The sequence below is a fragment of the Serinus canaria genome, chromosome 8 (genome assembly GCF_022539315.1).
Source record: "Serinus canaria isolate serCan28SL12 chromosome 8, serCan2020, whole genome shotgun sequence".
NCBI lineage: Eukaryota > Metazoa > Chordata > Aves > Passeriformes > Fringillidae > Serinus > Serinus canaria.
In genome coordinates, this window is record NC_066322.1 from 27643800 (window position 1) to 27659444 (window position 15645).

General features: G+C 48.7%; 2 protein-coding genes across 9 annotated transcripts in view; both read right to left on the minus strand.

Annotated features, from left to right (window-relative positions):
- The window catches only part of LOC103823406 (dimethylaniline monooxygenase [N-oxide-forming] 4), a 215418-nt gene that overhangs the window by 9070 nt on the left and 190703 nt on the right, over positions 1-15645 (minus strand). Inside the window, exon 1 of one of the 3 annotated variants that reach the window (XM_050977350.1) lies at positions 6-430. The exons of 1 other annotated variant lie outside the window; for it this stretch is intronic. The gene's annotated coding sequence lies outside the window, so the exon portion shown is untranslated. Of the gene's footprint in view, positions 1-5; positions 431-15645 lie in introns of those variants that run through there. One more of the 3 variants, XM_050977349.1, reaches the window with a different exon arrangement.
- Positions 429-10056, minus strand: FMO1 (flavin containing dimethylaniline monoxygenase 1). 6 transcript variants are annotated; one of them, XM_009098472.4, is made up of 9 exons: positions 9989-10056; positions 8450-8604; positions 7046-7234; positions 6390-6552; positions 5890-6032; positions 5001-5200; positions 4159-4514; positions 3509-3581; positions 1587-2381 (listed from the first exon to the last, which is right to left on the minus strand). In XM_009098472.4, the coding sequence occupies exons 2-9, from the start codon at positions 8573-8575 to the stop codon at positions 2039-2041; spliced, it is 1593 nt and encodes a 530-aa protein (XP_009096720.3). In that variant the 5' UTR covers positions 8576-8604; positions 9989-10056; the 3' UTR covers positions 1587-2038. The 6 variants fall into 6 exon arrangements, with proteins under 6 accessions (XP_030082249.2, XP_050833311.1, XP_009096720.3 ...); XM_030226389.2 differs by lacking the exons at positions 1587-2381; positions 9989-10056 and adding an exon at positions 429-447 and having other exon boundaries at positions 8450-9982; XM_050977354.1 differs by lacking the exons at positions 1587-2381; positions 9989-10056 and adding an exon at positions 431-447 and having other exon boundaries at positions 4145-4514; positions 8450-9982.

Sequence of the window (15645 nt, forward strand, 5' to 3'; positions counted from 1 at the left end):
CAAACCTCGCAGGGCTGTGGTGCTGTGCCTTCTTCGCTGCTCTGCCCTCCAAATTTCCCTCGGGTTCCTCTGGGAAGGAGGAGGGAAGGCTGAAGTCCAGGCACAGCCCCAGCTCTTGCATTACTGACCTTTACACCTGCAATCCCCCACCCTGAGGGCTTAAATGCACTGGAAGAAAGTTCTGGACTTTTCACTGTGGCGGTGCCAGGTGACAATTCGGAGATAATCCCAAAGGTAATGCGCTTGCAAGGACTCCCACACTGCCACTTGTCCCTACTCCAGCCCAGGTGGCAACGTGGGGCTCTCCTGATCCTTCTGTGGTGCCTGTGCTGGGCTCCTGTTCCCTTGGCATCCTGGTATGGTTTGAGCCAGTGCTCTCTATGAAAATGCTTCCTCTCTGGTGTCTGCTGTGAGGTGTGATCAGAAATAGAGCAAAGCAGGCTCTAACTTGGGAATGAAAGGGAAAAAACTTTATTAACTTACAACTAGAAAAGAAACACGCAGAAATCAGGATGAAAACTTTCTAAAAACATTCTTCCTCCCCCCATCTAAATTTCCAATGCATTCAGCCCTCAGATCCCCGTTCAGATAATTAATTCTCAGTTCATCAAGGAGAGAGGAGTCTCTCTTGCACCATGGGCTTCCCCAGGAAACACAGCTGAAACTTTTTGTGTTTCCATGTCAAAAGTGGCACCGCCTGGAGATCATTTTGCCATGGTGGCATCCTCCTTCCATGCCCAGTGCTCTCAGCACTGCCCGTGGAGATCAGCAGAACACCCTCCCTTGGCCAGCAGGCAGCGTGGGTGTGGGACATGGAGCCTGTGCAGCCTCATTTGGGGTGTCAGGACTGGCACCCCTGAGAGCCCCAGCCTTGGGAGCTGCCACAGCAATCGGTGGCTCAGACACGGGCTCTCCCCCCCAGCTCTTCCCATGCACACCAGGAAAGCACAAGGAGGCATCTACAGCACACTCTTGCCACAGCCACTGAGATTTTATTCATTTCAAGTCTCTCCATGCACACAACAAAGCCTCGGGGTTGTCCAGGTGTGGGGCATGGAAGGAAGCAAAGCCAGGAGTGCTCAGCCCCACAGGCTCCTGTGTGACAAACCTGGAATCTTTCCAAACAACTGGAAACATGCACCAGTTCAACCTCAGCTGGGATTTTGGGGTTGCAGTGTTTAGGTTTGGAGAAGGGGGCAGCCTGACCTGTGTACACAGCCCAGATAATTCCTGGCCACTCCTGCTCCTGTGACACACCACCCCTTCGGCTGGTCCTGTCCTCTCTGCATCCTGTCTTGGGTGATGATCCAGGCACAATTGTGGCACCAATCCCTGCTCTGCTCCTGGCAGCAGGCAGGGGAGCAGAGGGGCAAAATGCACTTGGGCAAGTGCCATCCCTGGTTAATGAGGCCTGCAAAGCTGGGCTGGGGGTTGAGCTGGAGCAGAGGGAGGTTTATGCTGCAGGCTGCAGATTAAAGTTTGTTGCCTTCTATTGAAATGGGGTGGTTTCTTTACTCGGGGTCACCATTTGTGAGGGTGCTTGCAGGGGACCCAGGATGAGGGAAGATGAGAAAGTTGGCTCCATGTATCAGAAGGCTTGGTTTATTATTTTATGATGTACATTATATTAAAACTATACTAAAAGAATAGAAGAAAGGATTTCAGCAGAAGGCTGGCTAAGAATAGAAAAGGAATGAATAACAAAGGTTTGTCTGTGACTGAGACAGTCTGGACAGCTGGACTGTGACTGGCCCTTAATTAGAAACAACCAGATGAGACCAATCCCAGATCCACCTGTTGATTCCACAGCACCAGATAATCATTGTTTACATTTGTTCCTGAGGTCTCTCTGCTTCTCAGGAGAAAAGATCCTAAGGAAAGGATTTTTCATAAAACGTGCTGGTGACACTGAAATCCTTTTCCCCAGTCCCGTGGCCCCCTGAGGAGCTGTCTGACCTGAGATAAAATCCTTCAGGACAAAAAAACAACCAACCAACCAACCCAAGCAAACAATAAACAAACAAACGTGCCCTAAAAGCTATAGGAAACCAAAAACCACAGCAGCCAGGAGCAGAAGGAATCCCGCCACAGTCAGGAGAGACAGGAGAGAGCTGGAGGAGCCAGCAGGGACTCGTGTCCTGGTGGGCTTCAGGACGCGGTCCCACTGGGTGAGGATGGCCTGCCGTGCCCCCTGCCAGCGCCCAGGACCCCCCAGCCTGTACTGGTAGGGGGAGCAGGGGCCAAAGAAGATGGTGAGGGCCAGCCAAGGGTCTGTGCAGAGCAGCCCCAGCACGCTGGGCTTGGCACCAATGAAGGAGGCCAGGGTGTCCAGGTAGCCCAGCCACTCGGTTTTGAGGACTTCGTCAAAGGTCAGACCAAACCTGAATGATCAGAGGAGAGAAAGAGGCCAGGAGGAAGATTGGAGTCAGCAGGGCTTAGAGGAGCTGGGGTGGAGATCCTCTGCCTCCTTGCTGTTATTGCACCTGGAATGCAGCTGGGTTCTCTAGGAAAGGACTGGATGTAGGTGCAGTGGGAGCCTGTGACACAAATCCTGGCCACCACACAGCTCCTGTAAAGTGATGCTGGCTCCAGTCCATCCTCCTCTTCCTCACTCACAAGTTGCCCCTATTCCTCCCCTTCCCCTTGGTGAATCTTTATTAAGAGACTTTGGCAAACCAGTTTTGGGTCACAGCAAGCAAACAAAAACCCCCTCCACCCCAAATCCCTTGGCTCTTTGCAGAAAAGTCACGTGCAGCATGAGAAAGGTGGCACCCTTTAGTATCCCTCACGTTCATTTCCACCAAATATTGCAAGGAAGCTCAGTGCCTTGGAGAATTGCCTCCAGTTCACCTTCTCTGCAGAATTCACAGCTTCATGTCCCACCTTCAGAGGTCTGCAAAGGCCCACACCCACTTGTATTGCATTCTGTGCAATTCTGGACTTCGCTCTCCTATACCTTTTCTCCTATAGCTATTTAAGTGAGCCATGGATTTAACTATCACCCAGACTCCTGGGATTGGCTCATCCATTCCCTAATCCCTTTGAGCCTTTTGCCTGCCTGTGAGGCACACACCAGTGTGCTCAGACACCTGTTCACAGTGAGATGAGACAATCTGTGTGTACACCTTGCTGGTTGTGGGTTGGCTTTCCTCCCCCCCCCACCAGGTGAATTAATTTGCATTTATTACCATTAATTTCCCTGCCATTTTATCTCTCAGTCCCTGGGGATCCTGGCATTCTTCCCCAACTCCCAAGTGAGCTTTAGCCTTGAGTACCCTGAATTAATTTCTTGCTGTCACCAACAGGCAAAATATCAGTGTTAAATCAAAGGTTGCATTGGCTCTTTGCAGGGGAGTAAAGGGGAAGCTGGATCCAGGAATCCTCCCCTCTCCTCTGCCATGCCTGCAGGGAACAGGCACAGAGTGAGAGCCCAGGTGTTGCTGCCCCAAAAACTCCAGAGGTTTTTCAATCCACCAAGAAACCTTTGGGGCTCTGGGGAATGACTTACCATTGGATTTGGTTTTTCTTCTTCTCATTTACTTCCTTCTCCATGACAGCCTGGGGAGGCAACTGACACAAGCCTGGAAGAGAGAGGAGAGCACCCTGCAGAGTTAACTCCTGGCGGGGAGCTGTGAACTCACTCAGTGATGCAAAATGTGGGAATCCCTTCCCTGGGAGGGCAGGAAACTCTCCTTGCTGGCAGTTTGTTTGGAAGTGCTGCAGTCCTGCCCCAAATCAGCTCTCCAGTGTTCCAAATTCACCCACACCTCCTCCTGCTCTCACAGATGTGTGCTGTCAGGGCACAGGCAGGTGATGTGGGGGCAGATGGGCTGTGCAAGCCCCAGAGGGGATCATCCCAAAGAGAAACCCCAGAGCTTCTCACCTCTGTGGAGTAGTCCTGACCCAGCCCTCCACGAGGTTATTCTTACTAGTTTTATTAAAAACCCCAACCAAAACACCTGGAGGTTTCTTTCCTCACTCATGTTGCTGTAGCTTAGCTGAAGTGAAATAACTTGGGAACTCTGAGCCTTGGAAATGCTCCTTTGTCCACTATGAACTTCTTAGCTCTGGGATCTCCCTGGCTGGAGGGACAAAACCTGTCCACTTTAGTCTGAGCTGCATTTTGGGGCACAGGAGGGCTCACCTTCGCTGCCCTACCTTTGAAGACACGGCTCACCCAGCGTGCCTGCATCTCTGCCACGGGCATGATGGCTCCAAAGGGCTTAATCACCCCAAGGACAGCCAGGGTGGGCTTCTGCAGCCGGGGTGGGAACACGTATTTGTAGAGGGACATGTGCTTGTTCTCCACCCTGATGATGGATTCTTCCAGGAAGGGGAAGGAGATGGTGTAGCCCGTGCTGAAGACAACGACATCGATGGGCTCCTCCTCAGGGCAGTTGTGGAACAGGACTGAGCTGTCCTTGAACTCCTTCACCCCCGGCCTGATGGTGATCCTGCCTGTCAGGATGTAGCTCGGGAGCTCGTCGTTCACCAAGGGCTCCCGCACCAGCCAGCTGTGGAGAGCCAGGGCCTCTCAGAGCGGGGCACCACAAACAAGCCTTGCTGCTCCCCTGCTCCTCCTCCCACCAGCTCACACCTCCTGGTGCCATTTCTCTCAGCAAACAGCCCTGCCTCCCACCTCCAAGCAGTGACACGTGTCACCGATGTCACCCTGTCCCCCAGCGTGAGTGATTCACGGACATCTCCTGCCACCTTATTCCCTTCACTCAGTTACTCTTCAAACCATCTCTTTCCAGAACTGATCCATGCTTTAAGCCTTCCTTCTCCTCTTTACCCAGAGACCCCCACAAGGAGAACTCCTCTGGGCCTTCCTGGGCTTTTCCAGCATGCCCAATCTTTCACCACTTAAGGGAGCTGCAGCTTATTTTCTCCTCCCCATTGGAGATCACCCCAGTCCAGGCATTGGTTGATGCTGGTTGCTGAACATCTTCCCCTGCCCACACCACAAGCTCCTCAGCATGGGGACCACCAAGAAGTACCTGTTCTCTGGCTGAAGGCCATAGTTTTCGTGGTTGAACCACTGGTTCACCTTGTAATTAATCAACCGCCATGAAAGGGGTGCGGGGAGTTTGGTTTTGATCAGGGTCATGAGGCGAGTGTTTAAAATCATATCCCAGGGGTAGCCGTGCTCAGACACACGGCTGAGCAGCCAGGCTCCTCGAGTGGTGCTGATGGTCACCTGGAAGAGAAGAACCAAAGCTTCAGGGGATGAATCTCCTGCTTTTCCTGCACATAGAAACTCAGAGGGGCACGGCGCAGACAGTGCGACGGAAAAGCAGCAACAGCAGCTTTCATTTCTCCTGGCTGCTGGTGATGGAGGTGAAACAGGAGACAAGAAGAAAACCAGCTTGCTTGCTCTCAAGGGAGGTGTTTGACCAAAAAATTCATGCTCAGAAAGACTGTACACCTGTGATGACAGCACACTGAGCTGCTGTCCCCTGTTACTGTGATATTTTATGAAAAATCCCTTCGCCAGGGTTTCTTCTCCTGGGAAGCTTCAGCTTCTCCATGTTTTGCTCCTCTGGAATGTGATTTAGAGAACTGTTTACCCAACATGTGAATTGTTTTTAATTAATGGCCAATCACAGCCAGCTGTGTCGGACTCTCTGAGTCTGTCACGAGTTTTTATTATTCTTCTTTTCTAGCCTTCTGATGTCTCCTTTCTCTTTTTTTAGTATAGTTTTAGTATATCATTTTCAGATATCATATAATATCACAATATAATATAATAAATCAACCTTCTAAAAACTTGGAGTCAATCCTCATCTCTCACCTCGTGCTGAGACCCACCACAACACCACAACGATTGACAACCACAGTGCCCAGTGTCCCTGTCCCCAGAGCCCAGGGGTGGCAGGGTGGTGGCACCTTTGCAGCGACACGACTGGCCTCCACGGCGATGTCCACTCCTGTGTTGCCCATGCCCACCACGAGGACACGCTTGCCCTGGAACACGTCAGGATGCTTGTACTGCCTGCTGTGGAAGCGCTGCCCTCGGAACCTCTCGATGCCTCGGAGGGGGGAAAAGAAACAGAGCTCTGAAGCACGCCAGCATCTGTGGATTTTGCTGGGAGAACTGGTGTGAAAAAGCAATCCAGATGGCAAGAGCAAGGAAGTGCAATCTCTGGCCCCAAGGTCTTGGGGAGGTCCAGCCCTCCACCCCATGCACACAGAATTAATTGATGCTTCCACTCCAAAATGGGGTCTCAGAGACAAAGCTGCTCGAGCACGGGGAAATATTGCTGTTGATGCCAGCAGGTTTGGAAAGCAGAAGCAAGAAAAGAAAGGCAGGATTTTCCCTGGATAACCCCTAAATCTTCCCTCCCCAGCCCCTGAAGCAGGTGACCAAAGGCAGCCCTGCACCATACCGGGAAAACACTGCAGGGGGAGGGATGGCTCCGAGAAACTGCCGCTGCAAACCATAACAGCATCAAAGACATATGATGTCTGCTTCCCCCCTGCCTCCGTGACCACTTCCCACTGGCCCGTGGTGGCAAAGTCGGGGCGCTTACGGATGCTGACAACGGTGCTCTGAAACGTGGGAGTGAAGAAAAGTCACTGTCACATTTTCTGGAAAAATCCTCTTTGCCCAGGATTTTTTCCCCTGGGAAGCTGAGAAGCCTCAGAGAAAAAGGAAAACAGTATTATCTCATTTGCTTCTCCTGTGTTTTGCTGCTTTGGAATGTGGTTAGAGATTGTTTATCCAACAGGTGGCTGTCTGTTTGGTTTCATGGGAATTGTTTTGACTTAATGACCAACGACAGCCAGGCTGTGTTGGGACTCTGGAAGAGAGAGTCACAGGTTTTCATTACCATTCTTTGTAGCCTTCTGTCTGTATCCTTTCTCTATTCTTTAGTATAGTTCCGTATAGAATTAATAACGTCTTGTCATGTGTCATATCAGCCTTCTAAGAACATGGAGTCAGATTCTTCAATTCCTCCTCTGATGGGGAACCCCAAAAATGCCACAAGTCACCAGGGGCACGCAGGGTGGGTGGGAGCAGGGCAGGGCACCCATCACTCACCCCAAATCTGATGTGCTCCCGCAGGCCGAAGTGCTCGGTGTAGCGCCGGAGGTAGTCCAGGAGCAGGGCATTGGGCAGGAACGCAGGGAAGTGCTCGGGGAAGGGGAAGTCAGAGAAGGCAGACATCTCCTTGGAGGTGTTGCTGATGACTGACGCGTACAGGCTGGGCCGGCCGGCCTCGATGTGCTCCTGCCATGGCACCCGGGGGCATCAGCCCTGTGCCCGGGCTGGGCACTGTCCTACCCTGCCCTGACCTCAGGGTGCAGCTCAGCACCCAGCACAGCCACTCCAGCCACCCCACAACCCTGCAGAGCTGAGGAGAGGTGAGGATGGCCTTAGCAGCTGGCCAAAGAGAGCTAACAGAAGAAGAAATGCCACTGTCGTATTTTGTGAGAAATCCTCTTTGTCCAGGATTTCTTCTCCTGGGAAGTTGAGAAGCCTCAGAGAAAAATGTAAAGAATAATTATCTGATTCGCTTCTCCTGTGTCTGGCTCCTCTGGAATGTGGTCTGGACATGGTTTATCCAGCAGGTGCATGTTTGACTGGTTTCATGTGAATTGCTTTCACTTAATGACCAATCACCGTGTCAGACTTTGAGGAGTCAGTCATGAGTTTTTTTTATTACTCATTCTTGTTAAGCCTTCTGTCTGTATCCTTTCTCTTTCTTCAGTATAGTTCTAGCATAGTATGAACAGAATAGAATAGAATAGAATAGAATAGAATAGAATAGAATAGAATAGAATAGAATAGAATAGAATAGAATAGAATAGAATAATAAATCAGCCTTCTGAGAACATGGAGCCAGATTTCTCATCTCTCACCTAATCCTGGGAACCCTCACAAACACAACAAAGAAATTGATAAAGTAGGAGTTTATCCATATCCAGGAAGAAAGCAAGGCTGTTAGCATGGAAACCAATAAAACAGACACAAAAGGGATATTTACAGTTAGGGGATCTGTGCCCTAGTGAGCAGCCTATGTGCCCAACTATTAATTTGTCGTAAATAATAATAATAATAATTAATAATTCGTTGTACACTTGAACTTACTAATTTGTTGTAAACTCTTTCCCATTAATTATTGAGGTTAATTCTTTGAATAGAATAGAATAGAATAGAATAGAATAGAATAGAATAGAATAGAATAGAATAGAATAGAATACCACAAAATTTGCACATGCTTTGCAGCAATCAAACACAATAAGCTATTGCTTTGTCCGATGAATATGACGAGCTGCTTTGATGCAGCTAATGACTTAAGACCACGCTTTGTTAGGGGTGTAAAACCCAAGAAGAGCCTGCAATGAAGAGGAAGCTGTTGTTGTCACTGCAGCAGTGTGTGTGTGTGTGGTGTGTGTCCCCATCTCTGCAGGGGCAGGGAGGAGGACAGCTCTCCTGGCTCACCGTGTAGCGCCAGAGCCCCCCGATGTCCTGACTCTGCTCGAAGCAGGTGGGCTCCAGCCCCTCGTCCAGGCAGCACTTGGTGGCTGCCAGCCCGCTGACCCCCGCACCCACCACGGCCACTCTCATCCCTGCAGGCTCTGCTGGGCTCCCAGGGGCTGGAAAAAACCCCACAGATGATCATCACTCTCAGGAGGCAGCTCCTGGCATGCCCTCCGTAGGGAATTTCTCTTTCCCCAAACCCCATTCCATTCCCCAGCATTCTGGGCTCTTGGTTTACAAGTTAGGTTAAATATCTTAATTAATAATTTTCTCTTTTCCCACCCTTTGTTTAAAAAAAAAAAATCTCTCCACTTTTACAGTGTGCTCCCTGGGCTGCTCTCAAATCCCTGCAGCTTTCCTGGAAAACTGGCTTTGAAATAATGTAGTTGAGCCACAGTTCACTGCCAGCTTGTATTTACAAGCTGGGTTTAAAGTTTCCTGCCCTATCAGACTAGCAAATATTTGTATTTTATCTTTGGATATCTGCCCCTGTCTCTCTTAGAAGAAAAAAAATAAAAAATAAAAAATGCACTGGAACTATTCAATTTGTGCCTCTGTGGCAGGGTGCTGTCCCCCACCCCCAGGGAAGGTGAGGCTGGCTTTGGGGTGGCCACTGGGGCTGGCAGAGGGGCTGCAGGTGTGGCACCCCTTGGATTCAGGAGGATTCTGTGTCTCCTGCAGGGCTGGAAGGGCAACAGCCCCTGGGTTGGCATCCAGCCCTACAAAACTCCTGGTGAGGAAGACGGATCCTGATCCCTGGCAGTGCCATAAAACAAGGGATGAAGGCCAGGCTCCATGGCTTGGGCTGGACAATTCCAGAGGCAGGACCCCCACCCAGGTGCCCTGGGGGTGCTGCTGCCATCTGTGGTTTAACCCCAGGGCTGGAGGGAGCCCCCTGCTCAGGGGAGTGATTCATTCAGCAGGGCAGGATGTCTCTAGGGCTGGCACCAGTCCCTGGAAGGGCTTTCAGCTCCCACCAGACACAGAGGATGGTGTAATCAGCAGGAAAAAAGAAAGAAAAAAAAAAAAAAGTCTTCAGTAAAAAAAATGGGGTTGGACACAGTATTTTGTTAAACCCACCAAATTCTCCAGAATTATTTCAACTTTCAGTCATAAAGCAGCACCTAATGAATACTCTGCTTTCCTGGCTTGGAATAAAACCTGGACTTTCTCCCTTGTAAATCCAGAAAGCACCAGCAAGAGCTGCTCACTGTCAGCTCTTCTGGGGAAGCCTCTTTTTTTTTGCATGGTGGGAACTAGCTAACCTATATCACAAACACCCCCCAGCTACATTTGCTATTTGATTCCCTCCCTCCTTGAGGAGAAGCTACAAATAACACCAAGAAATTCCAATTCTGCCCCCCCCTGTACCTGCTCCTGCCACACTTTCCACACTTTCCACACTTTCCACACTGACCCTGTGAGCAGCCCAACTCAGAGGAGCCCAGGGGTGGCACGGGGAGGGAAGGGAAGGCTCCTCAGCCCTCTGGGCACACTTACCTCCAGCCCCAGCCAGCTGTGTGTCACCTCCTCGGTGGGAAGGGAGGGAGGGATTTATAGTGGAGCTGGGCAGGGCAGGGAGGGCAGGCAGCCACCCCACTGCCAGGGCACTTACACAACTGCTGGGGGAGGAGTGGCTGCAGAGCCCTGCTGTCCCTGCAGGGCCCAGCTGTGCATCCCTGCAGGGCTGGCAGGGAGGGCAGGGATCCAGCTGTGCCCCACGGCCCTGCCAGGGGCACCCATGGGGTGTTTTCACTGCTTGCCAAAAAGGGGCTGAAGCTGCAGGCAAACAGCAGGGCTTGGTCAGGGCTTTGCACCCAAAGAGGGCAGAGCTGGCTCGGTGGTCACTGCTCGTGGGGCACAGAGGGCACACCAGCAGTGCCAGGGCTGCCCCTGCCACCTGAGAGAGCAGGAGGTGGCCACAAAAGCAGAGCACCAAGGTGCCAGGCACACAGGAAGGGCAGCTGTGGGCTGAAACATCAGTGCAGGACACAGAACCCATCCAGGCATCTCCCAGGAGTAAGTGATGATGGGAATGCTAAGGGTGGCTTTGGATATTCAGATGTTCAATGTTTTCAGGGGTGGCTGGTGAGAAAGCCATCCCTGCAAATGAACCCAGCTGGGCATGGAGGATACAGGAGCCATGGAGAGGCAGCTGATGGAGGACTGGGTCTTTAGGAAAAGCAGTGTTTAGAAAAAGACAAAGGTGTGTTGTGCCATGGGGGTGACAGCAAAACTCCCAGAGGGGGTGCAGGGGTCACAGACAGAGCTGCCAGCCCCACCTTGTCACTGACAATGTGACAAAGACACTGCCAGGGCAATGCCCCCAGATTTGGGACCAGCTCTTTTAGCAGCTGAATAACTAAGGAATCCACAAGTGAGGAGGGGAAAAACCCATCCAAGGGCTACAGAACAGAGGGGGGTAAACAAAGCACCCAGCAGAGGTGCCTGCTCTGGCCCTGTATTTTGGGTTGCAGAGGCTGAAGGGACATGTTTACCAAAAACTGGACCCTTCCCTGGGTGCACAGGACCTTGCTCCTGCAAAGATGCTCACCAGCACTCAGCAGGAAAGAGTCAGGAATCCACCAAGGCAAACATTCTGTTCTCTACATGCTTCTGCATTTTCTGAGTTCCCCAGCAGGCTTTCAAGTGACTTGCACTTAGAGGGAGACCATGGCAGCCCTCCAGGAGTGCTGTTAGTGCTTTTAGGAGGGCACTTCAGGGAAGCTTTCTAAAAGAACAAGTTGTTTTTGGCCAAGAGGAGCTGCTGGTGCAGAAGTGGGACCAGGTGCCTCTGCTGCAGCTGCTGCCAGTGAGGCTGGCCCTGATTGTGGTGAGGAATGCAGAGGTGCAGGGCTAGATGCAGCCAGTGATTCCATGTCAGTTTAGGGTAGGAACACCTCCAAAGCCTCAGGAATCTGCCTGGGGGCTGTGGTGTTCCCCTGCACAAGGAGCCCTGGCCAGGTGTGCAGAACAAAGTGCCAGAGGAGATGGAGTTGGGATAGCAGGGAGGGGATGGAGCTGGGATAGCAGGGAGGGGATGGAGCTGGGATAGCAGGGAGGGGATGGAGTTGGGATAGCAGGGAGGGGATGGAGTTGGGATAGCAGGGAGGGGATGGAGCTGGGATAGCAGGGAGGGGATGGAGCTGGGATAGCAGGGAGGGGATGGAGCTGGGATAGCAGGGAGGGGATGGAGCTGGGACAGCAGGGAGGGGATGGAGCTGGGATAGCAGGGAGGGGATGGAGCTGGGATAGCAGGGAGGGGATGGAGCTGGGACAGCAGGGAGGGGATGGAGCTGGGATAGCAGGGAGGGGATGGAGCTGGGATAGCAGGGAGGGGATGGAGCTGGGATAGCAGGGAGGGGATGGAGCTGGGATAGCAGGGAGGGGATGGCTATAATTGTGCACACACATGCCCAGGGCACTGCACAGCCCTTGTCAGGAAACACAGAGAGATTCTTGCTCCTTTACTCAGCTCTGCTGGCATGGCAGGAGCCCTGGCACAGCTCAGGAGGAGCCAGGAGCAGTGAATGTCCAGAGGTGGCTGAGGATGAGGAGCAGGAATGGGATTCTCCTTGTCCCCTTGAGAAGCAGGAATGGGATCCTCCTTGTCCCCTTGAGAAGCAAAGCTCCCCAGCACTGTGGCACAAGCCTGGGCTCTGTAATTGCCTTTTTAATCCTTAAAGCAGAAGGAGTGAGAAACGAAATATATCCATTTATTCTGAATCAGATGGGAAACTCATCTCCTCTGCAAATCTCTGGCACCAGCTCTGCAATTTCTGTGTAAAATGACCCTTCAGGCCAAGGAGGGGCAAACCTCTGCACAAACAAGTCTCAGCACAGCCCCCCTTGCTGCTTTCTGGGTTTGTTCCAGCAGCTCCTGGCATGTGCCACGCTGAAGGGGGCAGAGAAAAAAGGAGAACAGAAGAGGAGTTTCTGGTTCAGCTGGTCTCAGAGCAAGGCAGGGCACCCAGCCCCTGGTGGGGTGTGAGCTCTGGGCTCCTCACTGGAGCTCTCCAGTGTCCCCTCTCCAGTGCTCTCCCTGCCTGCCCACTGTGCAGGGGCTTTAAATGACATTTCTGGCCCCCTGCTCCCTGCACAGCTGCAGCACAAGGCCATCCTCAGAGGGAGGGAAGAAGTTCCTGGTGGGAAAAATGTATTTTCTTGGAGCCTGGATTTTGATCTTAAACACAAATAAAAAAATAAAATAAAATAGAAAATAAATAAATAAATAAAAAATAAAATAAAATAAAAGAAAATAAAAAAATAAAAAAATAAAAAAAAAAAGAAAAGAAAAAAGAAAAAAAAGAAAGTAAAGAAAAAGAATAAATAAAAATGAAAAATAAAAAAAATAAAAATAAAATAAAAGAAAATTAAAATAAAATAAAATTAAAAAATATAAAATAAAATAAAATAAAATAAACATTAAAATAAAAATAAAAATATAAAATAAATAAAAAATAAAATGAAATAAAAAAATGAAATGAAATGAAATGAAATGAAATGAAATAAAATGAAATGAAATGAAATGAAATGAAATAAAATAAATAAAATAAAATAAATAAATAAAATAAAATAAAATAAATAAAATAAAGCTTTCCCTCCACTTCCAAGGCCCAAAGGCATTTTCCTGCTCCAAACCAAAGAAAACCCCTCCCCAAGCAGGCTCTTGACCTGTTTACCGTTCCCAGCACACAGAGGATAATTCCAGTGACAAACTCTGGCAGGACACTTCTGTTTCTGCTGAAACTGAGCTGGGTGTGTTCAATATCTTGCACTCTCCTGAAAGCTCTCAGAAGATCCCACTTTTGGGGAGATCCAGAGGATGTGCTGGAGCAAACAAGGGCTGCAGAGGCACTTTGGGAGAGGGGTTTGCTCCTTAAGCATGGAGGTTTCTGAAGTGTTTTACCCCAACATTCTTGGCACAATGTAACCTGATTTAATAACTCACCATGTTTTCCAGGCATGTAACCTGTGGAATTTTTCAAGAGAAGGCTGCTGTTAAACCCATCCTGTTAATAAATCCTGCAGGTTTTAATTCTTGGCTTTGGAGTTTTTCAGGTGAACATTTTACAGCTTCCCAATCCCCAGGGACATTTACACCCTCCCTTGAGCCTCAGGGTGGATAAACTCACAGCTTCCCTGGGAGATGCCACACAGCCCTTGGAATGATCTCAGGCCCTCCCCAGCTCTTCTGAGCCATTCCTCAGAGCCAGCAGGGCTGTGCCTCTCATTGCCCAGGCAGTCCAGCACAGAAAAACAGGACTTGTGGTGAAGGCAGCTCCAAAGCTGCATAATCCCAAAGGAGGAGCTGCCTGGGGAGCACAGCCTGAGCAGGAGGTGCCTTCCTACCACCACCAGCTGGAGCCACCCATCATGTCTGAGCCAGCTCCTCCAAATGCAGCTCCAGCTGACCTGGACCACCTTGTTTCCATCACCTGTTTTAAAAACCTCTTATTTTGGAGACTCCCATACAACTCCAGGCTTGCATTTATTTTTATTATTTATTTTATTTTATTTTATTTTATTTTATTTTATTTTATTTTATTTATTTTTTATTATTGTTTAAATTTTATTATTATTTATTTTTATTTATTTTATTTTTATTTTATTTTTATTTTATTTTTTATTTATTTTTATTTTATTTTTATTTTATTTTATTTTATTTTTATTTTATTTTTTATTATTTTTATGTATTTTAAAATTTTATTTTATTTATTTTTTTATTTTATTTTATTTTTATTTTTAAATTTTTATTATTTTATTTTTTATTTTATTTCTTTTATTTATTTTATTTATTTTATTATTTATTTTTATTTTATTTTTTTTTATTTTTTAAATTTTATTTTAAAAATTTTATTTTATTTTATTTTTATTTTATTTTTTATTATTTTTAAATTTTGTTTTTTTTTATTTTATTTTTATTTTATTTTTATTATTTTTTAAATTTTATTTTTATTTTATTTATTTTATTTTATTATTATTTTATTTTATTATTATTTTATTTTTATTTTAGTTGGGTTATCTCTTCTCCCCACATCCAAGTCAGGCTGACATTTGAGAATAACTGAGAACATTTTGCAGCCTCACCCCTCCCTCAGTTTAAATGAGAACTGATTAATGGGATGGAGGAGCTCTGACTGCCTCCAGCCTTGGGTTGCTAATTCATCTGAGAAGCTGCTGAGCACCCACAGCTGATCCTGGATTCCTGGGACCACTGAGAATTCCTGGATTCCCTGAGAATGAGCCCCACTGGCTGCTGTTTCCTGCTTGTAACCTGCAGGAGGACTTCTATGAAAGAAAAAAAAAGATTTGTCAGGGAACATTTGGCAGGAGTGATGCACAGCATGAGAGCAGGGCTGCTCCTGGCCCTGGCATGGGGACAGGAAAGGTCCTGCCAGGGCAGAGGGAGGGGAATGGAGCAGCAGGGAGAGTTAATCATTCACCTGGATTGACACAGATGTCAAGCAGCTGAAACAGGAAAAGGCCATGGGCCTCTTGGCTGGTCATTTCCCAACTGCAGTTTCCCTCAAAACAGAAAAAAACTGCATTTTAGGTGTTCTTCTCTCCTCTCTAAGAAGGAGAAACAAAGGAAAGGAGAACTGCAGGTGTGGGAAGGCAGAGAAAAGAAGAAGAGGTGGTCAAATATCCCCAGAGAGAGAGAAAAATAAAGTTAAAGGCTTCAGCCTTTCTAATGGCAAGGGTTCTGCTCAGTATCTGCAAACTTTTGGTGGGATTTTTGTCACATGATGGGAGAAAACAAGAAGAGAGGGCTCCCAGCATCCAAAAGAGCACAAACAGTTGGGAAAAGGCGTGGAAAAAAAAAATCCTACAAAATCCTGCCAGCCTCCAGGTGTGGAGCTGTGGCTGAGGCTGGAGGAGCTCAGAGGGTGTCACAGCAGGACAGGGGGGATCCTGCTGGGGATGGTGCCTTGGAGTGGCCACCTAGAACAGAGGCTAGACCAGATTAAGAGGATAAAAACAGGTATTTATTGAAGGTGTTCAATGGGCACACCTTGGGCAGCCAGAAGTCTCCCAGAGGCTACACCCAGGATGGACAATGGTCACGAGTTTTTCATACAGTTAGAAGTTTGGCCCATTCACATATCGGGGGTTAATCCTCCAATTACAGCTTCAGGTTAATGAAGTCATGTTCC

Excerpts from the sequence above, each read along its gene's own strand:
- FMO1 (XM_009098472.4), bottom strand. The coding sequence starts at position 8,575 with ATGAGAGTGGCCGTGGTGGGTGCGGGGGTCAGCGGGCTGGCAGCCACC. Across the intron at positions 6,033-6,389 it reads CCCCCTGCAGTGTTTTCCCG|GCATCGAGAGGTTCCGAGGG; the intron begins GTATGGTGCAGG and ends CCCCCCTCCGAG. Across the intron at positions 2,382-3,508 it reads AAGAAAAACCAAATCCAATG|GTTTGGTCTGACCTTTGACG; the intron begins GTAAGTCATTCC and ends CTGATCATTCAG.